The sequence below is a fragment of the Mobula hypostoma genome, chromosome 6 (genome assembly GCF_963921235.1).
Source record: "Mobula hypostoma chromosome 6, sMobHyp1.1, whole genome shotgun sequence".
NCBI classification, from domain to species: Eukaryota; Metazoa; Chordata; class Chondrichthyes; order Myliobatiformes; family Myliobatidae; genus Mobula; species Mobula hypostoma.
In genome coordinates, this window is record NC_086102.1 from 144,210,754 (window position 1) to 144,235,341 (window position 24,588).

Below are 24,588 nucleotides of genomic sequence, written 5' to 3' on the forward strand. Positions count from 1 at the left end.
TGGAATGAGTCTCTGGCTGAATGTACTCCTGTGCCCATGCAGTGCATTATGTAGTGGATGGGAGACATTGTCCAAGATGGCATGCAACTTGGAGAGCATCCTCTTTTCAGACACCACCATTAGGAAAGAGGAGTTAGAATGCTCGGTAATTATGAGAAAGATTAAAGGGAAGAAAGCAACAGGAAGACAAAGACAAATGATGATGGAGCCAGGAGCCAGCAGCCAGAGAACTGGAAATGAACACCAATAAATTGATCCACTTGACCTGAAACAGGAGTGTATGGGCCATGGCAGTCAAAGCTCAAACTGGGCATGGCACCTGATGATGATGATGATGAATTATTGAAACTGTATTAAATCACCTGTTGAGCTTCAGGATAGAAGAATGTGATGGACCTTGAGTTTGGGGGACTGTACCATGAATATATCCACATGAATGTCTGTTTGTCATGATGAATAAAGACTTTCATATCTACAACTTCTCCAGTTTCTCCAGTGATTTAGTTGCAGTCATAATGTTCTGGGGGCTCATCTGGGATGCAGTACATGGCCAGCAAACTCCGCAGTCTAGTGAGGGTCAGTATTACTGATTGTGACGACACCTCATGCTCAGAGCTGCTTAGGTCGATGACCACGGGGTCACAAAGTATCCAAGAACTTGGCGGAGAGCTGGAGAAGTGTAGGGGGTGTGTGTGTATGAAGGTGTGTGTGTGTGTGTGTGTGTGTGTGTGTGTGTGTGTGTGTGTGTGTGTGCATAAGCTCACGTTTGATGGTGTAAGGGACCAGACAACATTGGGTAGTTTGTTGAGACAGGGTACCAGTTATGAATGCTACCATTCCGGATGTAAGTGTAGTGTGGTGACCGAAAACGCTTGGTGAATGTGAAAGATACCTTTTGGGTTGCCAGAGGGTACGTGTGTACTCATTTAGGGAGACCATATAGCAGTCATTGTTTGCACGTGTGTGCTTGTCTGTGTTTTTGTTAGAATCAAAGCCCAAGAGGGATAATAGTGCAGGAATATTTGATGTTCTATGTGAAGCGGCAATAGCAAAATCGTGTGCTTAATTGTGAAAGGGGGAGAACTGAATGAGCATACAGTATACTCCATAAACTTCAGAAGATTAAACAGGGAATGGACAAAGCTGGGTGGGTTGAGACCTGGAGTCTGGAGGAACACTGGCGGTGGTTGAAAAGCCAACCAAAGAGGAAGGGAGATAAAGCAGCAGCCATTCTATGTCAGGTGTATTTGCGAGAGAAGACTAAGTGTCCGGAATCACATAGTGTACAAATAACAGGGCTTCAGAAGGAAAGGGATGAATATGGAGAACAGCAAGACAGTGTACAAGCAGAGCTGGACAGATTACAGGAGCAGAGAGAGGCACATATGGGTGGGAAACAAATAGAATAATTAGAACAATACAAGACTGACACAATCAGGGATCCGGGCAGACTGAGGGCACAGCTCAACCCACCAGCAGCACACATAAAAAAATTGCTGGTGAATGCAACAGGTCAGGCAGCATCTATAGGAAGAGGTACAGTCGACATTTCGGGCCGGGACCAGTCCTGAAGGGTCCCGGCCCGAAGCTTCGACTGTACCTCTTCTTATAGATGCTGCCTGACCTGCTGCGTTCACCAGCTTTTTGTGTGTGTGTGTGTTGCTTGAACTTCCAGCATCTGCAGATTTCCTCGAGTCTGCGTTTTCAACCCACCAGGGTGTTTTTGAGTTGGTGATGATGGTGGCATTCACTGACTCCACAATAGTTTCATGGGCTGGGGAAACAGACCGAAAGAGAGGGAAGAGGGGTTGTAAGGTGGCTTTCGTGTATATGATTATTGCAAGGAATCAGAGGAGTTGCTCTGTGTGCCAGCATCCAGGGCACCAAGCAAGGGACTGCCTGAGCAGACATGGAAGGGTAAAGATGATGGCTTGTTACAGCTGTAGCCGCTCAGGACATGCCTCAAGAAGGAAAGACGATGTGACAGCCACCTACAAAGACAGGAAGAAACCACTGCAGAATCTTCTCTACACATATTGAACACTAACCAGATTACAGAGCTAGTAAAGACAGCGTCCAAGTCAGATAAACAACTATCAGCAGCCTCCATTGCAATACTGGTCACCCAGAGGTGTATATATGAGCTTTAAAAGGGGCGAGCAATGTGATATGTTAATGTACACAGGAGCTTCAACATCCACAACTGACCCACCCTTGCCCGTGACTGTGGAGGCTAGTTATCTCAGTTAGGGGGGAAATAATGAAGGCACAAAAAAGTGAGCCTCAGGTACTTGAGATAGAGGGAGTGGGCTTTCCAATGATTTCTGGCTGTGGTTGAACAATGAGGGTACAGTTCTGGGATTAGATATACTTAGTAAGGCAGGTGCTGTCATAGATTCAAGGAAGGGACATCTTACATAAATAACTCAGGGTCAGCAAACACATAAGATTCAAAGTGGACAACATGGCCACAGCAGCCTTGATCAGCAGGGACTGGAGCCAGGATGGTCTATCTGGATAATATCAAGTAGACTAAGTGCTTTAGACCGAACTCAAGCAAGACTGTGAACCAGTCAGAGTAGACCCGATTAGAATAGAGCCATTAACCCCCCCCATCCCCGACACACACACACACACACACACACACACACACAGACACACACACACATATCTCAGAGTTAAATTTGACTTGTCAAAGATCTAGACTGAAGGATGATCCGTGAAGGATGAGTTGCTCTGAAGCAGGACACAATTCATTTTATTTAAGGATACGGTGCAGAGTGGGCCTTTCTAGCCCTTTGGGACAAACTGCCCCAGCATTCCCCAATAAACCAGGTTAACCCTAATCTAATCATGGGACATTTACAATGACCAATTAACCTACCAGGTACATCTTTAGACTGTGGAAGGAAACTGGAGGTCCTGGAGAAAACCCATGCAGTCCATGGGGAGGATGTACAGAGACTCCTTACAGAGTGATGCCAGGATTGAACTCCAAACTCTGGAAAGCCCTGGGCTGTTATAGTGTTGCACTGCCACTATGCCACCATGGTACTCCTGACAAACAGGTCATATAACTAGAATTCTATAGATCAGAGATTTGAATTTGAGAAAGCTCGGAAGATTTTGGAATTCTGGTCGACATGCTTGTTTGTCCATGACCAATAATTCCAGCATCCTTTGTTTCAAAGCCTTAAGGTATAAGATTCTGGAAGGTGGTTGTGAATGTGTGTTCTAAGATGTTTTGCTGAATGTTTAAACTTAGAGAGAGAGTAATTAAAGTATGAATGGTTTTAGTTAGAAAAATGTTGTGTGGGTTGTGGTCACATGTGAATATACTTGAGAGAATGAAAGGAAGAATATGAATGAGTGAGTATGCAAAGTCTGTCATGTGATTGTTAAATCTATATTGGAAGGTTGTTTGAATTAATCCTAGAGGAAGATTCTGCTCCTTGATATGAAATGAATTTGCAGGATTAATATTTAAGATGTCTTTAAGAAATTTTGAGAATACGTGTGTATCTCATCTCTTCATTTTCATTGTTTTTTTGGATTATGTCTTAATTGCGTGTTTAATGTTCGTTCCAAGTATTATTCATTTATTTGTGAATCTTCGGAAGGAAGAAAAGTATAAAGATGGATTTTTGTTTTGTCCTATATGTGCTTTAAGTTTATGTCTATTTATTTTTTTGCATTGGAATTGATATTGGAGAGACCTGGATTCCACACTGGCCATGTGTTATACAGGTTAAGGTGATGGAAATTTGAGTATCTCTATACAGATTTGGGATTGCCACATCTAGCAAGAAATTGGTATTTTGTGAAATTGGTGATTTGTATACAGTCGGCCTTCCTTATCCGCGAGGAATTGGTTCCGGGACCCCTCGCGGATACAAAAAAACGCGGATGTTCAAGTCCCTTATTCAACCTGTCTCGATGCGGTGGACCTTAGGACCCAGCGGAACCCTGGACCTTATTTAACCTGTCTCAGTGTGGTCGACATTAGGACTCAGTGGTGGAGCTCTGAATCTGCAGTGTTTCTGTTCACAAAAATAATCACGATCACGATTGAAAATAAAGCGATCAGAAAGAGGCGAAATGTCATCGGTCATTGGAAAAGCGTTAGGCTACAGTTGGTCAACGACTGGAACAATTTTAAAGGATAAAGTGAGAAAGGCCCTACCCCGATGAAAGCTACAATTATTACTAAGCAACACAGTGGTTTAATTATTGGGTTTTGGGGTTTTAGGTTTTTGGTCCATCAACCCTGCAGGGATGGAGAACGTGCTCGGGAGCGATCTGTCACTGGATCGAACTCGAGAAGTTCCGTTCCCGAGCCTAGCGCTGAAACATATGTTTCTTAAGTGTTTTATATGCATAGAAAGGTAAAATATATACTATATACTAAGACAAACGTTTGACTAACTGACGCTAAATAATACCAGATGTACCTGTTCCAACTTACTTAGTAAGAGAACTTCCGTTTTTTTTCGATTCCCGATCCACGATAACCTACACACATCCTCCTGTATACTTTAAGTCATCTCTAGATTACTTATAATACCTAATACAATGTAAATACTATGTAAAATAGTTGTTATACTGCATTGTTTAGGGAATAATGACATGAAAAAAAGTCTGTACATGCTCGAAGGACAAGTGCTGGAAGAAAACTTCTGGGTTTTCTCGATTTGCAGTTGGTTGAATTTGCGCATGTGGAACTCGCAGATAAGGAGGGCCGACTGTATACTCAAATTGGGAATTTAAAATTTATGTTGTTGTGGGGAGATTGGAACGCTTGGGGAGTGATCCGAAATATTGCTTTTCTTACCAAGAATGTTCCATCGGGTTAAAATATATATACCGTGGATTCCAATTATTTAGGACTCATCGCATCAATACATTTTGGCCCAAATAAGTGAATGTGCCAATTAGCCAAATTTAATGGAAATGGTTTAAATCATATACTGTTTAACTGAGTAACAAATTGCGTATTTAAATGAAATACAGAACAAATCAGAACACCAACAATACTACAGCAGTGCTATAAAACTGTAGTTCCTAATAGTTATCGACAGAGCAATTCATCCCGTGTACACTGCTGTCCTTTTGATTGTAAATTAATAAAATCTGTGTAGACACCTAGTGCAGATATTGGACTGTCTTCATACAATGCTTTTGATGATTACCTCTTCTGAGTCTTCATTTTCACTGTAACATTCAAGATGATTGTTGATACAGTACCTTCGCTTCCCTGTTTAAGTAGTGAAATTGTTTCATTTCATTCTCTGTCATTTCTGGCATCTCTAAACCTGAATGCTTGGAACTGGTGTGAGGAAAACAGTTCTGTTTTGTCTTACTGCTTATTTCTCACCCCATCCAGGGGTGGATGGGGTGTCAGGGAGGGGTAGCACCTCTGGTGGGGGAACATGTCGCGTCCTTTTGAAGGCGGTTAGTCCACCTTTGGTCCCCACCTGGCACTCAGCTCTCACCTGTGGCTCCCCGTAGCTGTTTGCATGCAACAGCGGCCACACCCCGGGCAACGGCTTCGACAAGCCGGCTAAACCAGGTGAGAGTAGCCGACGGGTCTCAAACCCTCGGTGCGATAGGGAGTTGTCTATCCCAGCATGTGAAGACAGACTCCGGCGGATTGAGCGGACGAGACCAATGGAAGGTCCAATGGTCAAGAAGGCGGTCTCTGCAAGCATCGTGGAACGTGTAGAGCAGGACAAGACACAGAAGACGTCCTGGTCATCCACTGCGCCTAGTCCCATCTCCCGCCGTCTCGACTCTGTCTTGCCACTGGACCCAGATGGGAATTGGGAAGAGAGAGTGAGGCTGATGCTGCGCAACTCTCCCTCACTTAAATCCAAGTCACGCGCTAGTCTCGACACCATCAATAATGGTGTCGAGGTCCTCATCGACATACGATGGACGAACAAAAACATTTCTCACCAACTATCTGTGACAAAAATCATTGCTTTTTGAACACTAACACATGCAACTGATGCTATTTAAAAACTGTTCGTTCTAAGCATGGTGTAGTGACTAACGGCCAAACAAGTGCCCGTGAGTGATGCAAGTTGGAAACTTTGGCAACAGTCTCCTGTCCCAATAAAGTGGCACGGTGTCCCACATAAGTGAAGCAAATTCTAGCTATTTTCTTGATTAGTCTTTGCTCTTTAAGAGTTGTCCCAAATAAGCAGCTTCCCCAATTAACCAATGGCCGAATTACCTGGAATTCACTGTATTAGGTATTGTCAACACACTGACTGAGTTTTAGTTCTTTGCAAAATAGAGAGTCACAGTATGTGTCTTGTAAAATGCAAATGAGTAGCCAGGATTCAGGACATTCCAGACTCCTAGAATGGAAATGTAGAATGTGCTTGAAGTCTAGCAGGTGTCAGTTTAAATGCAAATGAGAATTCACCATTGCTGACCATAGAGAACCAGAGGGAGAAGGCAGACCGAGTGAGTCAGCCCAATAACAAGCTCATTACAGGAAATGACCATCAACCTCCTGATTGTGAATGAAAAGGAACAGGAACACGAATGCAGAAGACGCAGAGAGAAAGCGTGTCGACAAGCCATGGATAAAGCATTAAAGAATAATGGTAACTTAGTAATGAAGGCTGATTGTGGGAGGTAGATCATTAGCTATATAGATCAGAATGGAAATTTATTGGGAGAATAAGTGGGAAGGGATCTGAGTTATGGAAGAGACATCAACCTCGCTGGCAAGGTAGACAGAAAAACAGAGGAGAAATTGCACTCAGCACGTTAAGGCAGCCACTCCAGCTTGAATGAGGAGTGAAAACAAATGAGCTGGGCCCTTTCAGTCGGTGGGCCAGCGATCAAAAGGGCAATCTAAGAGGGGGTGCCAACAGGATGTGTTCCTCACAGCTACTTGAATAGAGACCACCCCAATCCCTCTTGTAGATTGATCAAAACAAATGAGGGACCTGTTAGATTATTCTGATAATCTTCTGCCATGGCATGGAATGTGAACAGTTGCCTGTGAAGCTGAAACAGAGTTAACTTGCTGGTGACCCTGCACATAGACTAACTATAGATAGTCACTGCTGAATTTTAGCTGTTGGAGAATAAAGGGATGAAGATAAGCATATGATTCGACTTCAAGGAACGAGGCACAAGCGCACGGATGAAAAAGCTGCATTTTAAAGACTGGTGAAATCGAGAAGACAAAAATATCCAAGAAGAGGATGTGATCAAATTTCTGGAAAATTTTATTGCCATCTCTGCTTAGTTTTGTAGATAGCCAGTTAGGAATGATAGTGTAGATGCAGGTCCACATAGAGACAAGATAGCCTAGTAATCGGAGAGAGGATCCAAAATGAAGGGCACTCACACTGCCCTACTCAATTGGGTCCTTCTTAAAGTTTAGTCTTCCTGGGACAGATTTATGTCCAAGGGCCAAGAGGAAGGTATGTTAGTGAATATTCTGGAATTAGGTGAATATAGCAGAAATTGATTCAGGCAAGAACTAGTCTTCAGTTATTAATATAGATTGTAAATTGAAGCAGTAAATTGAAGTTAAGAGCACCTCTTTGCAAAATGGTGACCATGAATCACGTTTGCCTATGCATCAGCCAAATGTTAAAACAATGGGGTTATGTTATGTTGACAGTATGCCTGTTTCCTACAGCCTCTCTTGACCGGTTCTGTTGGTTGTGATAGAAATTTCCCCCTCCCCTGTCTTTGCTTAGGGTTTGTACAAGAGGTCTGTTCAAGTGTCCTGTAACAGAGGGATAGAAGCTGTCTTAAGCCTTGTGATACACGTTTGAAGCTTTTGTACTTTCCGCCTGATGGAAAGGGACGGCGATAAGGGATTCTAAATAAATACACTTTTTGTTTCAAGGAAGATCAAGGATTCTATTGTTTCATGGCTGGACTATTTTTCAAGGCACTGGAAAAATACCACCAACATGGCCACTGCAAAATCATACAAATGGGAAGGTAAGAAAACTAATGTTAGCATTCTCTGCCAGGCTCACATCCCCAGTATCGAAGTGCTCGTCTGCTATGCTGGGTAGCATTTTACTGGATGCATTTCAGAATGCAAGAGAAACACAATTAGGTATTAACCCTTTCAGCACCTTGTAATTTGTGACTTCAGCCATGCAACATCGTTATTACTTAGTTTTTGCAATATGTAGCTCTTATTGTGAAAGCTAATGAAGGCTGAAAGCAGAAAATGAAATGGTGACAGCATGAGCAGAAACAACAAGTCAATTTTAACTTACATTTGCTACTGGCTTAGAGTAATATTGCAATAATTATAGAGAGGTTCAAGCTTGACAGAGTTTGTCCCTTTTATTTGTTTCCTGCAGCTACCTAACTTTTTATGATCCCTTGGGTCAACCGAGCTGGGTGCCTGGCTGTTCCATCTGTTCTGTAGAGCACAGCAGCATGCAAGTGGCCACCAGGCCTCAGGTAGCAGATCTGGAGGCCCCAGCTCCAGATCTCCTTCATGGTTTTTGCTAGCCTGTGGTATCAAAGGCCTTTTCAATCATTTCTGTCAATGCTGATTTGAGATGAGTAAAATAATTGACTCGGTTTTTAATAATTTCAAGTGTATTATTTTAAAACCATAGAAAATAAAAAGGAAAGAGAAAAAAACCATTTGTCCTCACTTACTTATTCCATGCTAGTTTAGTTATTTCATTAAGATGAATGAGGGAGAGCTGGCTGTGCCAGTCAAGACTAACTAGATACTAAATACACTGAAACCTTCAGCTCAACCAGACTGAGGACTGTGCCAGCAACTGACCTCCAGCCATTGCTGAACTGTGCACAGTAATCCGCAGACATAAATTTCAGGATCTTCATGACCTGAGAAGATCTCCTTTCTGACAGTTCTCTTTTCAGCCGCTGACAAAGGATTTTGGCAGAATAAACTGCAGTCTGAATTTCAGGAATATTTATATTTGATCACAAATGAACACCAACAATATTTAAATATATTATAAGAATTATGTATTTCCTACAATGAAAAAGTCACGCCTATTTTTCTTTCCTAATCAGTGCTGTTTTTAAATTTCTTTCCCTGACTCTAGAGATCACTCCCATCTTGAAACATCATGACTTGTTATGCAACAGTAAATTACAAACTCTCAAGAAATATTAAACATGACATAATTATTTAACAGTTAATATCAAAGATGACCTTAGGAAATACAGGCCGAGAGGATGCTCATTATCATAATACCACATGACAGTAGTTTCCAATGGAGTGCATAACTAAATTAAAGGATTGTACAATTTTAAAAACATAATGCAGAGCAAACCTCAAAATATGCTTCTTAAAATGTTTCTTAAAGTTTAGAGAAAAACAAATTCGTGTTTTTTTTAAATTAGAGGAGAAAATACAAGGAAGAAGTTCTGATAAATTGTCACAGCTGGAACTTTATAGGAAGGTACTGGATCACATACTAAGTTTTTTACAGTATTTTCATTAAACTAATATCTCTATCTCAATTAAACTAATGGTCATGAACTAATTGGTTTCCGGACTATACTGCCAAGTGACATTTTGGAAAGGATATTGTTTGTAATGCCCGTAACTGTTCAAAACATTACCATATGGTGTGTTAGTAAATCATTGTATAGTTTTTATGGAGTGGAAATTTAATATGCTGCCTTCCGCTGTTAGTGAATTAAATAACCACAAAAGTAAACATAACATAAAATTCAGAGCAACAGGAGAAAATCAAGCCCTTCAGGGTGATAATCCAGCCTTTCACCTCAGTAAATCCATGACACTAAATGTAGTGGAATACTGCAGGTTGGACACCTGGCATTCACTGCCAAACTGTGCATAGGTTGTCACTTACCAATTTCCGAGGTAGACAGATCATTGACTTCGATCTCCTTCTGCCCAATGAAGTACCAGATGCAGGCCATCCAGTGTGCGATCAGAGCAAACATGGACATGAGCAGGGTGAGCACCACGGCACTGTACTGGGAGTAGCGGTCCAGCTTCTGAAGCAGCCGTAGCAGACGCAGTAAACGCACGGTTTTTAGCAGGTGAACCCCAAAATACTGTGGGAGTAAACCACAATTAGGTTTGCAAGTGTCCTTCATTAGAAGATAGAGTTCCTCATAATAAACAACCATTTGTGTGATTTTAAAATTTGACCACGCATTGTGGACATGTCCTACAAGGCCAGTATTTATTGTTGGGGGCCAGGAGTTACATCCAGGTTCAGCCAGGAAAGGATGAGACAATTCCTTCCACGAAGGTTGCAGGCCCACCTGCTTTACCATTGCCCTTCAATTACCATCCTTGGCCTAGGTATCATTGCAGAACCGCTAACGTGGTTCCAACAAATACAAAGGGGTCACTGTGCCAATTACATCTTCTCCTCTCTTCCTTCTTGCTTTGCACAGGGACCACTCTCTCTGTAACTTGTTGGTCTGTTGAGTCCCTTTCACCCATGCCGTCCTGTCCCCTGGCCCTTTCCCCCACAGCTACAGGATGTGCAACACTTGACTCATGTCCTGCTCCCTTATCACCATCCAGGGACCTAAACAGTCCTTCCAGTTGAGGCAGAGATTCATTGACACTTGATTCCATGTATCCATCATCCCTCCCTTATCTGGTTCCACCTATCAACTACTTTCTTCTGGCTCTATCTTTACCCAAAACACCACTGCTACCACCTGGCCCTATCCGTTTCTTTTCTTTTCTTTTCTCCTCCCTCCCTTCCTTCCTTCCTTTCTTTTCCACTTATCAGCTACAAACCTCTGTCTCATCCTGCCCTCTCTGTCCTACATACTGGTAATCCCCTCTTGACACTCTCCATGCTGATGCAGGGTCTGGTCATCGGCAACCCCCTTGCCTCCGCAGATGATGCTCGGCCTGCTGAGTTCTTTCACCGGTTATTTTTTTTCTTCTCTCTAGTATCTGCAGTTTCTTGTGTCTTTAGTTGTAACAGTTCTCTAAAATGGCCTAGCAGGTTACTTCATTCAGGGCCGATAACTGTTCACTCTAGAAGTGACAAATAGATCTCAAAAGGCAAATAAAGAAGAGCATTGGTGAGCAGGATGAGATCTTACAACTATCACTGCAACAGGTAATGTGACTGGAATATCAATTCTCCTCTGTCAATGTGCTCATTACGCCATTGGAACTGGAACAAGAACCTAGCGGTGGATTTCAAATGTTATGTGTAAAGCCTTCAGTATATTTTTCATGGATCGATACACTTTCTTTCAAAAGATAGCCACATCAGGTTTAAAAGAACAGAGGTATCACTGCAGAATGTTACCCACACAAAATGCTGAAGGAACTCAGCAGGTCAGGCAGCATCCATGGAAATGAATAAACGGTTGACATTTCGGGATGAGACCCTTCTTCAGGAGTGGAAAGGAAGGAGGAAGATGCCAGAATAAAAATGGTTGGAGGGGAAGGAGGATAACTGGATATTGATAGGTGAAACCAGGTAAAGGATTGGAGAGGAAGGTATCTGATAGGAGAGGAGAGTGAACCGAAGAAGTCAGGGAAGGAGGCAGGGATACAGGAGGAGGTGATAGGCAGGTGAGAAGAGGTAAGAGGCTAGAGTAGGAAATAAAAGAAGGAGGAGGAGGGAATCTTTTTCTAACAGAAGGGGAAATTGATATTCATGCCATCGCTTAGAGGCTACCCAGATGGAATATAAGATGTTGTTCCTCCACTCTGAGGGTGGTCTCATCATGGTGCAAGTGGAAGCCACGGACTGACGTGTCAGAACAGGAATGAAAACCAGAGTTAAAATATTTGTCCCTGGGAAGTTCTGCTTTGGGCTGATGGAGCAGAGGTGCTCGATGAAGCTGTGCCTCAATTTACGATGGATCTCACCATTGCAGAAGAGGCCACGTTGGGAACACTGGACACTGTAGACAACCCCAGCAGATTCGCAGGTGAAGTGTGGCCTTACCTGGGAGGATTGTTTGGGTCTCTGAATGAAGATGAGGGAGAAGGCGTATGGGCAGATGTAGCTATTGGGCCGCTTTCAGGGATAAATGCCGGGAGGGAGATTTCTGGGGAGAGACAAATGGACAATGGAATCACAGAGGGAAGATCCCTGAGAAAAGGGGAAGAGATAAAGATAAATTTGGTGGTAGAATCCCTTTGGAGATGGTGGAAGATGTGGACAATTATGTGTTAGATGCGGAGGCTCATAGGTGATATGTAAGGATGAGAGGAACACTCACTGTTAAGGCAATGTGAAGATGGGGTGAGTGCAGGTGTTCGGGAAATAGAGAAGATGTGAGTGAGGGCAACATCAATAGTGAAGGAAGTGAAAACTCATTCTTTGAAGGAGGAAGACATCTCTGGAGTCCTGGAAAGGAAAGTTGCATCCTGGGAGAGTCTAAAGAATTGAGAAGAAGAAACAGCATTTTTACAGGAGACAGAGTGTGAAGAGGTATAGTCAAGATAACTGTGGGAATCGATAGGTTTATAAAATATGTTATCTTATGTTTTTCTCATGAACACTGCCTATCGGATGCTAGTCAACTACTGTATTGCTACTGCAGGTATGTCTTTTTCATTGTACATGAGTATACCTGTACATATGACAACAAGCTTGATTAAGTAAGAAGACACCATTAGAAACAGAGGTCAAAGAGCAGAAACACAAATACGACGGAGGCATTTTATGTTTCAGAAAGCCATAGCAACTCATTTACTGAACACAAAGCATGCTAAAAGGTCTTTATGTAATTACCACATCATGTCAGACCCACCTCTTAAAGTGAACCCCAACTCAATGTCGGTGGTTGTGAATTCTGGACGTTTCCACTAATTACAACACTAAAAATGGACTGACCTGAATGTGATTACCTGACCAAGTACCTGACATCTCTTGTGGACCTGAGGCTCAGAAATACAACATGGAAGCAGGACCTTTGGACCAACTTTTCCAGTGTCACCAAGATGCCTACCTAGGATAGTCCCATTTCACTGCTTTCGGCCTGTAACCCCCTAACTTTTCCTATCCATGCACCTACATGGATAAACAGATACACAGGTAGTAAGCACAGCAATTTTACCCACCTCTACCACTTCCCCTGATAGCTTGATTCATTTTCCCGCACTCTTTGTGCGTAATGGCTGTGCATCAGATCCCCTTTAAATCTTTCCATTCTCACCTTAAACTTATGCCCACTGGTTTTTACTTTACAGGACTTCATTATATATGTACAGATAATTGCTCAAATTCAGCAACCAAAAACAGAATGATTTTAAAATTAAGGTGGACTGTGCTAAAATTGTATTTGGACCCAAGTTCAGCCTTATTCTTTAGCCTGGTGCCACACTACTGAAAACATAGATTTCTAAAGCCATGCCTTAAAATTTTCTATTTAAAACAGCAGCCCTTCCTTCTGTACTTTTATCTTATTGATGTAACTCATGTTTTAAATTTCATTGTCCTCTGCAAATAATATCATAACCTTGTCATGGGTTGTTGTGGCTCTGAAATACTTACTTCAGTCTGAAACTTAATTACATAATACAGAAATACATTGGCAAATTGATAAATTAAAATGTCAGCAATCACTTAGCCCTGGATGTATAAAATGTGAGGAATTAAAAGAAATATTCTGTTATTGTATAGTTACCTCAATGTGAAAAATAATTAGTTTAATCAAAAGCTCACAGCCTAACAAATTAAAATAGAAACAATTGTGACACCAAATTGTTTGGCAATGGAGTTGACTCTGACAGATTTGGCTGGAGTAGATTTATATGGCAATCAATAATGCATAGTTGACTATTTTTGGATTGAGAGCATGACTGCCATATCAGTGATGTGCAGCTAATGCTTGCAACAATAGCAGTTTTTTATCAGGACGTGGCTACTCTGTCTCACCAGGTGAATGGTACAGTCAAGGCACTTGTAGCATTACTCAATTCTGCCACTGATGGGGCCTCCAGCACCAGGCCTCATCAATCACTTGCATGGAAATGGAATGGGAACAAGTGAACCATGAACCTCAGGCCCTGCCTAAGCAGATTTCAAAATCGTGTCAGAAGCAAACAGTATTAAGTGCTAAGTGTTCTTGAGGCACAAAAAAAGCAGAATGTTCTAATACCATCAAATATTTGGAACTACTCAACTGTGAACTGTAGCCCAAGGATAAATTTGATCGCAGGTAATCAAACCACTAGAAGTGTATACTTAATCCTCCAACAGTCTTGTTTGCCAGATTGTCCATGTAATTGGTAGTTAAATTGCCAAATGATTACCGAGAGAAAAAAATACATTGAAGCATCTGCCATGTTTTCCTCACTGGATCTATATCCCATATAAAATCACCTTGGGCCCCTGAGATATCATTAAGAAAGATAAATCATGAGTTCCCTGGATTTGATTTTGATATGCAGTAACTCAGTTACAGTGGTGCTAGAAAGTTTGCGAACCTTGTAGAATTTTCGCTATTTCTGCATAAATATGACCTAAAAAATGATCAGATCTTCACATAAGTCGTAAAACTAGATAAAGGGAGCCCAACTAGATAGAGGAGATGGCAGTTGAATGCGTGGCTGAGGAGTTGGTGCAGGGAGCAGGGTTTAAGATTTTTGGATCATCGGCATCTCTTCTGGGGAAGGTGGGACCTGTACAGATTGGATAGGTTGCACCTGAACTCGAGGGGGAGCAATATCCTTGCAGGTAGGTTTGCTAGCAAGGTTCGGGAGGGTCTAAACTAATTTGCAGGGGGGATGGGACCCGGAGCGATAGAGCAGTGAAAGAAGTGTATGGAGTAAAGACAGATCTAACATACAGAGAGGCTTTGAGGAAAGAGAAGCAGAATAAAGGGTGTAAAGGTAGCAAGGTAGAAGGGCTAAAGTGTGTGTACCTCAATGCAAGAAGCATCAGGGACAATGGTGATGAACTGAGAACTTGGATACATACATTTAATTATGATGTAGTGGCCATTACAGAGACTTGGCTGGCACCAGGGCAGGAATGGATTCTCAATATTCCTGGATTTCAGTGCTTTAAAAGGGATAGAGAGGGGGGAAAAGGGGAGGAGGGGTGGTATTACTGGTCAGGGATACTATTACAGCTACAGAAAGGGTGAGTAATGTAACAGGATCCTCTTTTGAGTCAGTATGGGTGGAAGTCAGGAACAGGAAGGGAGCAGTTACTCTACTGGGGGTATTCTATAGGCCCCCAGTAGCAGCAGAGATACCGGGGAGCAGATTGGGAGGCAGATTTTGGAAAGGTGCGAAAATAACAGGGTTGTTATCGTGGGTGACTTTAACTTCCCTAATATTGATTGGCACCTAATTAGTTCCAAGGGTTTAGATGGGGAAGAGTTTGTTAAGTGTGTCCAGGACGGATTCCTGTCACAGTTTTTTGACAGGCCGACTAGGGGGAATGCCATACTAGATCTATTACTAGGTATGAACCGGGTCAGGTCACAGATCTCTCAGTGGGTGAGCATCTGGGGGACAGTGGAAACCGCTCCCTGGCCTTTAGCATTATTATGGAAAAGGATGGAATCAGAGAGGACAGGAAAATTTTTAATTGGGGAGGGGCAAATTATGAGGCTATAAGGCTAGAACTTGCGGATGTGAATTGGGATGACGTTTTTGCAGGGAAATGTACTTTGGACATGTGGTCGATGTTTAGAGATCTCTTGCAGGATGTTAGGGATAAATTTGTCCCGGTGAGGAATATAAAGCATGGTAGGGTGAAGGAACCATGGGTGACGTGAGGTGGAAAATCTAGTCAGGTGGAAGAAGGCAGCATATATGAGGTTTAGGAAGCAAGGATCAGATGGGTCTATTGAGGAATATAGGGAAGCAAGAAAGGAGCATAAGAAGGGGCTGAGAAGAGCAAGAAGGGGGCATGAGAAGGCCTTGGCAAGTAAGGTAAAGGAAAACTCCAAGGCATTCTTCAATTGTCTGAAGAACAAAAGGATGACAGGAGTGAAGGTAGGACCGATTAGAGATAAAGGTGGGAAGATGTGCCTGGAGGCTGTGGAAGTGAGCGAGGTCCTCAATGAATACTTCTCTTCGGTATTCACCAATGAGAGGGAACCTGATCACAGTGAGGACAATATGAGTGAGGTTGATGTTCTGGAGCATGTTGATATTAAGGGAGAGGAGGTGTTGGAGTTGTTAAAACACATTAGGATGGATAAGTCCCCGGGGCCTGACAGAATATTCCCCAGGCTGCTCCACGAGCTGAGGGAAGAGATTGCTGAGCCTCTGACTAGGATCTTTATGTCCTCGTTGTCCACGGGAATGGTACCGGAGGATTGAAGGGAGGCGAATGTTGTCCCCTTGTTCAAAAAAGGTAGTAGGAATAGTCCGGGTAATTATAGACCAGTGAGCCTTACATCTGTGGTGGGAAAGCTGTTGGAAAAGATTCTTAGAGATAGAATCTATGGGCATTTAGAGAATCATGGTCTGATCGGGGACAGTCGGTATGGCTTTGTGAAGGGCAGATCGTGTCTAACAAGCCTGATAGAGTTCTTTGAGGAGGAGACCAGGCATATAGATGAGGGTAGTACAGTGGATGTGATCTACATGGATTTTAGTAAGGCATTTGACAAGGTTCCACATGGTAGGCTTATTCAGAAAGTCAGAAGGCATGGGATCCAGGGAAGTTTGGCCAGGTGGATTCAGAATTAGCTTGCCTGCAGAAGGCAGACGGTCGTGGTGGAGGGAGTACATTCAGATTGGAGGATTGTGACTAGTGGTGTCCCACAAGGATCTGTTCTGGGACCTCTACTTTTTGTGATTTTTATTAACGACCTGGATGTGGGGGTAGAAGGGTGGGTTGGCAAGTTTGTAGACGACACAAAGTTTGGTGGTGTTGTAGATAGTGTGGGGGATTGTTGAAGATTGCAGAGAGACATTGATAGGATGCAGAAATGGGCTGAAAAGTGGCAGATGGAGTTCAACCCGGAGAAGTGTGAGGTGGTACACTTTGGAAGGACAAACTCCAAGGCAGAGTACAAAGTAAATGGCAGGATACTTGGTAGTGTGGAGGAGCAGAGGGATCTGGGGGTACATGACCACAGATCCCTGAAAGTTGCCTCACAGGTAGATAGGGTACTTAAGAAAGCTTATGGGGTGTTAGCTTTCATAAGTCGAGGGATAGAGTTTAAGAATTGCGATGTAATGATGCAGCTCTATAAAACTCTGGTTAGGCCACATTTGGAGTACTGTGTCCAGTTCTGGTTGCCTCACTATAGGGAGGATGTGGAAGCATTGGAAAGGGTACAGAGGAGATTTACCAGGATGCTGCCTGGTTTAGAGAGTATGGATTATGATCAGAGATTAAGGGAGCTAGGGCTTTACTCTTCGGAGAGGAGGAGGATGAGAGGAGATATGATAGAGCCCTACAAGATATTAAGAGGAATAGATAGAGTGGACAGCCAGCACCTCTTCCCCAGGGCACCACTGCTCAATACAAGAGAACATGGCTTTAAGGTAAGGGGTGGGAAGTTCAAAGGGGATATTCGAGGAAGGTTTTTTACTCAGAGAGTGGTTGGTGCGTGGAATGCACTGCCTGAGTCAGTGGTGGAGGCAGATACACTAGTGAAGTTTAAGAGACTACTAGACAGGTATATGGAGGAATTTAAGGTGGGGGGGGTATATGGGAGGCAGGGTTTGAGGGTCGGCACATTGTGGGCCAAAGGGCCAGTAATGTGCGGTACTATTCTATGTTCTTTAATTAACTAAATAACACAAAAAGCATTATACTTATTCATTTATTTATTGAGAAAAATGGTCCAATATTACAAGGATTTGTTGGATAAAGTTTGTGAACCTTTGTTTTCAGTAACTTGTATGACCCCCTTGTACAGCAATAACTTCAACCAAAGATTTCCAGTAACTGTTAATCAGTCCTGTACATTGGCTTGGAGGAATTTTAGGTCATTTCTCCTTACAAAACTACTTCAGCTCTGGGATGTTGGTGGGCTTCCTTGCATGAACTACTTCTGTCAGGTCCTTCCACAATATTTCTATAGGATTAATGTTAGAACTTTGACTTGGCCATTCCAAACACACTTTTTCTTCTTTTTCTGGACTGCTACCTCAAAATTCTCCAGTAAAGTGTCTTGATACACTTTTGAATTCTTTGTTCCATCAACGATTGCAAGCTGTCCAGGCCCTGAGGCAGCAAAGCAGCCCCGTACAATGATGTTCCTTCCACCATGCTTCACAGTTGGGATGAGGTTTTGGTGTTGGTGTGCCCTTTTTCCTCCAAACATAGCAATGTGTACTTCTATCAGAAAGTTCAACTTTTGTCTTACCTGTCCACAGAACATTGTCCTAGAAGTGTTGTAGAACATCCAGGTGGTTTTTACAAACTTGAGATGTGCAGCAGTGTTTTTCTGGAGAGCAGTGGTTTCCTCCGTGGTGTCCTTCCATGAACACCATTCGTGTTCAGTGTTTTTCTTATCGTGGGCACATGAACAGTGACTTTAGCAAGTTCTAGAGATTTCTGCAGGTCTTTTGCTGTTACCCTTGGGTTCTTTTTCACCTTCTTCAGCATTGCATGTTGTGCTCTTGGTGTGATCTTTGCTGGATGCCTATTTCAAGGGAGAGTAGCAACAGTACTGATTTTCTTCCATTTGTAGACAATTTCTCTTACTGTGGACTGATAAACAGTCAGGTCTTTAGAAATGCTTTTGTAGCCATTTCCAGCTTCATGCATCTCTACAATTCTTCTTCTAAAGTCCTCTGAAAGTTGTTTTGATTGTGGCATGGTGCACACAAACAGATCTTTCTTGAGAAGAGCAGGCTCTGCCAGTAACCTGATTTTGTGTGTCTTTTTTATTGGACTGGGCACTTCTCCAACCCACACCTCCAATCTCATCTCATTGACTGGAAGACCTGACTCCAAATAGCTTTTGTAGAAGGCATTATCCCAGAGGTTCACATACTTTTTCTAACAAATATATGTAATATTGGATCATTTTTCACAATAAATAAATGAACAAGCATAATATTTTTGTGTTATTTGTTTAATTGGGTTCTCTTTATCTAGTTTTAGGATTTCTTTGAAGATCAAATTTGTCCAAGCTCTCATTATATTCAATGCCCTCTAATCTAAGCAGCATTCTGGTAAACCTCTTTTGCACCCACTCTAAAGCCTTGATGTGCTTCCTATAATGGAGCGACTAGAACTTCATGCAATACTCCAGCTGTATCCACACTGGAGTTCTAAAAAGCTGCAGCATAACTTCCTAACTTTTGAAGTCAAGGCCTTGACGAATAAAGACAAGAATGCCATATGCCTTCTTAAGCACCCTATCAACCTCTATAACCATTTTCAGAGAGCTATGAACTTGAACCCCAAGATCCGTTTGCTCATCAACACTGTTAAGATCTTGCCCTTAACAGTGTATTGTCTTTTTGCATTTGTTTTACCAAGGTACAACATTTCACATTTGTCCGGGTTAAACTCCATCTGTCATTTCTCTGCTTATATCTGCAACAGATTCTTTGCCAGGTTTCTATGCTGTCCACAACTGCACCAATCTTCATATCATCTACCAACTTACTCACCCACCCATCTACATTTTCATCCATGCTATTTATATACATCACAACCAGCAAAAGTCCAGCACAGATCCCTGCAGAACACCAGTAACACAGACCTCCAGCTAGAGTAAGTCCCTTCGAGGACAACCCTCAGCCGAATCCAAATGGCCAATTCACCATGAATACCATACATCTTAGTTGTAACCTCATCAAAAACTCAATCAAATTATTAAGGCTTGACTTTCCCCACACAAAGCCATGCTGGCTCTACCTAACTAGGCAATGGTTTTCCAAATGCCCATAAATCCTGTCCCTAAGAATTCTCTCCAGTAACTTCCATACCACTGATGTGACACTTGCTGGTCTATAGTTTCCAGGATTATCCTTCATTTCCTTCTTGAATAACGGAACAACATTAGCTTCTTGCCTGTCCTCTAGGTCCTTGCCTGGCCTCAGCAATCTCTTCTCTTGTCTCTCTCAATAACCTGGGGTATATTCCATCAGCCCCTGGGGCCTTAACCACCTTAATGCTCTTTAAAAGACCCAACACTACCTCTTCCTTTTCCCCGAATAGCTCTAGCATATCAATCTGCTTGCATGCCCTCCATGTCCTTCTCTTCAGTAAATACTGATGTAAGATACTCATTAAGGACCTCATCCACATCCTCTACATCCAAGAAAATGTTCCTCCCTTTATCCTTCAGTGGTTCTATCCTCTCCTAGTTATTCTCTTACTCTTGATGTATGTATTGAATGCCTTGGGATTCTCTTTAATCCCACTTGCCTAGGACCTTTCATGCCCCTCCTGCCTTTCCTAATTCCCATCTCAAGTTATATTCTGGCTTCTTTATAATCCTCAAGGGCTCTGTCTGCTTCTAGCAGCCTAGGCATTACATAGTTTTCCTTTTCCTTTTTAACTAAATTCCTCACCTCTCTCGACATCCAAGGTTCTCTTACCTTGCCATCCCTGTCCTTCCTCCTGACTGGAACCTACCTGTCCTGTACTTATGCAGGTGGTCTTTAAGCACTGTCCACACGTCAGATTTCTGACAACTTGTCCCTGAAGCTGGATCTCACCACCCTTCATACTCTCCTCCCTCAACTTCTGATCTCCAATATCCTTTGGTACGTCGCCAAAGACTCTTACAGATGTCTTACAGACACACAATACTCTATCATGTATGGTGCAGAACGTTTTGGCTGGTTGCATCATGGGCTGGTAAGGAGCTTTCAATGCACAGGATTGCAAGGGGCCGCAGAGTTGCAGACTCAGTGTACTCTACCATGGTCACAACTCTCTCCAACATCGAGGACATTTTTGAGAACTGGTGCCTCAAGAAGGAGTTTATAGCTGAGCAGGGAGGAGTGTTGTTTATTTATATCAGTAATATTTGAGCAATATTGTAAATATATTGTTTGATTAAGTATTCTTGTTCATTTAAATAATTCATTATGGGTTCTATGCAAAATAGATGAATTGCATATGTCACGTTGTTACTATGTGATAAGTGCACACCTCGTTGAAAGTAAAAACTAAACTTATACGAGTTACACTATATCCTAACTCCTTGTTTTGCTTTCAATTAGTTTCAATGTTTTGGAGTTACAAAACATAAGAGGAGGCATCCGGCACTAAGGGCCCTCATCATCTTAAGCATGCCCTTTACTCGTAACGACAATTGGACAGAAGATACAGGAGCCTCAAGTCTCACACACAATGATTCAGGACAGTTCCCTCTGTCATCAGATTTCAGAATGGTCAATGAACCCATGACCACTATCTCACTATTCTTGCTTCTTTTTTACACTAGTTATTTATTTTGTAATTTAATAATTTTGTGTTGCTGTACTGCTGCTGCAGAACAACAAATTACATGACATTTAAATCAGTGTTGGCGCGTGGCCAAGTGGTTAAGGCATTCGTCTAGTGATTTGAAGGTTGCTAGTTCGAGCCTTGGCTGAGGCAACGTGTGTGTCCTTGAGCAAGACACTTAACCACACATTGCTCTACAACAACACCGGTGACAAGCCGTATGGGTCCTAGTGCCCTTCCCTTGGACAACATCGGTGGCGTGGAGAGGGGAGACTTGCAGCATGGGCAACTGCTGGTCTTCCATACAACCTTGCCCAGGCCTGCACCCTGGAAACCTTCCAAGGTGCAAATCCATGGTCTCATGAGACTAATGGATGCCTCTAAAAAAAGTCAGTGGTAATAAATCTAATTCTGATTCCCCCCCAGCTCCAAGCATCAGAACAACACTGGTCCTGAATGGTCTTCTTATGCCTGGCTCTTTCTCCTCCTCTAAGGTCCCAGAAACAGCACTGGCCCCACATTTCCCACACCCCTCTTTGTGAGGTGTGTGAAGGCAAGTTTGCAACAGGAGATCAACAACATCAATGACTTGTGCCTTTGATATAATATCGTCCCAGGCACGATAATGGTTATGGTTCACAGTGCAACAATCCTTTAGAATTTCAAAGCCAATATATTTAAAATCTAAAACACAGACATTAGATCTGGTTTCTTTTCAACTGAATATCCTATCTGTGTGATCTCACTGATTCATTGGAAGCTTGTGACTGTCAGCTGTGATTATGGTAACTTCTTTTCACAGTCATGCTTTACATTCACTGTCTGCTGAAAATGTTATTCATGGCATCCAAATACAGCTGAGCTGGTGGGTCACCAGTATTACAGTCTCTGCACTCCCAGCTAAAATGAAGTCCCTTCGGTCCCATAGTTTTACCTATGAACTACAGGAACTAACTGCAACTACAGGAGCACTAGGCAGAGTTAACAGTTAATGTACCCAAACTCTGGGCTGCAGGTTTATGTAGTTTCAATTACTTCTTCAGGAGACACTCTCACCACACTGATATTGAATTTACAAGAATTAAGCGTTCAATGCCTTTTCATCCTTTACAACCATGGGCAATGCTTTCTGTACTGTTCTATTCCATTTGCACACCTTGCTGCCTCTCATGTGGCACTCTGGGGTGGTAATAATTGAGGGACTTCCTCCCTCAACCGGGCCCCTCCCTCTCCAGTAGCTGAAAAACCCTGCACTGTGGTCTTTCCCCACTGAGCCCTTGCAGTGGCTGCATCAAGCTTCAGTGCATCCTCAGCACGCACTCCTGCAGCCTGCAATCTGCCATTCGGCAGTATTCCTTCACAGACATCTTAACGCGCAGGCAAACCAGCAAGTTTCAGGCAGAGCTGTCCCACAGTGAGCTCAGCTTCTGCTGGCACTACCTAGCTAGCAGCTTCTTCCTCCTGGCTCCAAGGAGAGAGGGTATGAGGCAGCTGGGCCACCATGCTCACAATTATTATGCAGACCCATTGGTCTACGTAGTCTTTTCCGGCCATCAGTTTTGTATTCTCTATGGGTCCTTGCACCCGTATCAGAAAGTGCAAGGAAATGGGAACAATAAAGCACTTAAAAATGTGCCAGACTTAGAGTAATTTTGTATGTATAATTACAGAGTCTGGTTCATGCTGAGCTAATATACTTGGCCTTCAACAATGCTAACAGAGGAAAACGACTGCAACTACAGGAGCACTAGGTAGAGTTAACAGTTAATGTACCCAAACTCGGGCCTGTAGGTTTGTGTACTTTCAATTATTTCTTCAGATGACACACTTACCACATTGATATTGAATGCGTAGAGAAGGTCAAAAGGAAGTGCAGCTATAAGATCCACGAAGAACCAAGTTGTTGCATAATGAACGCAAATTGACCGAGGATCATAGACAACCTGCCCAGACTTGCTGACGTATGTGGTCCGAAAATTCAGCATTATGTCTAGATAATGATAATAATAGGAAAGAACCGTTAATTTCAAAATTATCATTCAAAGGAAACAACATTATGTGGGAAAGAACAAAATGCATCTGGAGGTGTGAGAAATAGGCAACACACTATGCACGAACATCAGCTTTGTGTCTAAATTTTATTCTTTCATCAGGAATTGTACAAGTAGATTTAATGGAAAATGCTTCTGCTATGAGCATTCAATAACTGAATCAGAAATGAAGTTATAATTTGAGTCCATTTCCATGATTGAGAACAAATAGCCAATTATCCTCCAAAGCAGGACAGTTAGGAATCAGATTTTGACATCTTTAGATAAGAAGGAAATAGGCAGGAATTATTTTAAAGGGGCAAAGAGAGGTTTAGGAGTGCTCTGCCAGCACTTAGGGCATTGGCAGATGAAGGGACTGCAGCTAACGGCACACTAATTAAAGTTAGAGGGCAAGATGCTGGAAAAATTACAGACTTGCATGTTTAGTCTATTTCAGTCAACAACGCAGCTAGCATCTAGTGTCCGTTGTTGTGGATTTATGTGGACAGCAGGCATGTATACAAACAAGAACCAGTCTTCTAAAAATACACTGTTCAAATATAAATTACAAGCTGTAACCAGTTCTAAAATTTAACAGATTTGAAAACAAATGGTACTGTCTGCAGGAAAATAATTACTGGCCCAGGGCAGGAGGACTCTCAAGTGTTTACAAATGGATGTGACCAGGAGACTTCCTACTTGCATCAGTCAAACATAAAATCATGGGGTTATGTTAATTGGCTTGCATCAACCCATCTATCAGAAACCTTCAGCAAAGTTACTTTGTATCATTTGGACTGAAATCAAGGGACTTCCACACCGGATTTACTTTGTCACTTACACATCAACTATGGACACATTTGCCCTATCAATAACTGGAATATTTGTGTATTCATAACACTAATATCTTTAGTGTTATGAATACACAACAGTGTTTAGTGTTGGCGCGTGGCCAAGTGGTTAAGGCGTTGGTCTAGTGATCTGAAGGTCGCTAGATCGAACCTCAGCTGAGGCAGCATCTTGTGTCCTTGAGCAAGGCACTTAACCACACATTGCTCTGTGACGACACCAGTGCCAAGCTGTATTCGCCCTAGTGCCCTTCCCTTGGACAACATCGATGGCGTGGAGAGGGGAGACTTGCAACATGGGCAACTGCCGGTCTTCCATACAACCTTGCCCAGGCCTGCGCCCTGGAAACCTTCCAAGACACAAATCCCTGGTCTCACGAG

At 42.6% G+C, this 24,588-nt stretch overlaps 1 protein-coding gene across 3 annotated transcripts in view; it reads right to left on the minus strand.

Annotated features, from left to right (window-relative positions):
- The window catches only part of kcnh3 (potassium voltage-gated channel, subfamily H (eag-related), member 3), a 648,677-nt gene that overhangs the window by 188,442 nt on the left and 435,647 nt on the right, over positions 1-24,588 (minus strand). For all 3 annotated transcript variants that reach the window (XM_063051908.1, XM_063051907.1, XM_063051906.1), the window contains exons 6-7: positions 23,162-23,319; positions 9,855-10,062 (exon numbers count right to left, since the gene is read on the minus strand). In XM_063051908.1, coding sequence (XP_062907978.1) covers positions 9,855-10,062; positions 23,162-23,319 — 366 coding nt within the window. The remainder of the gene's footprint in view (positions 1-9,854; positions 10,063-23,161; positions 23,320-24,588) is intronic.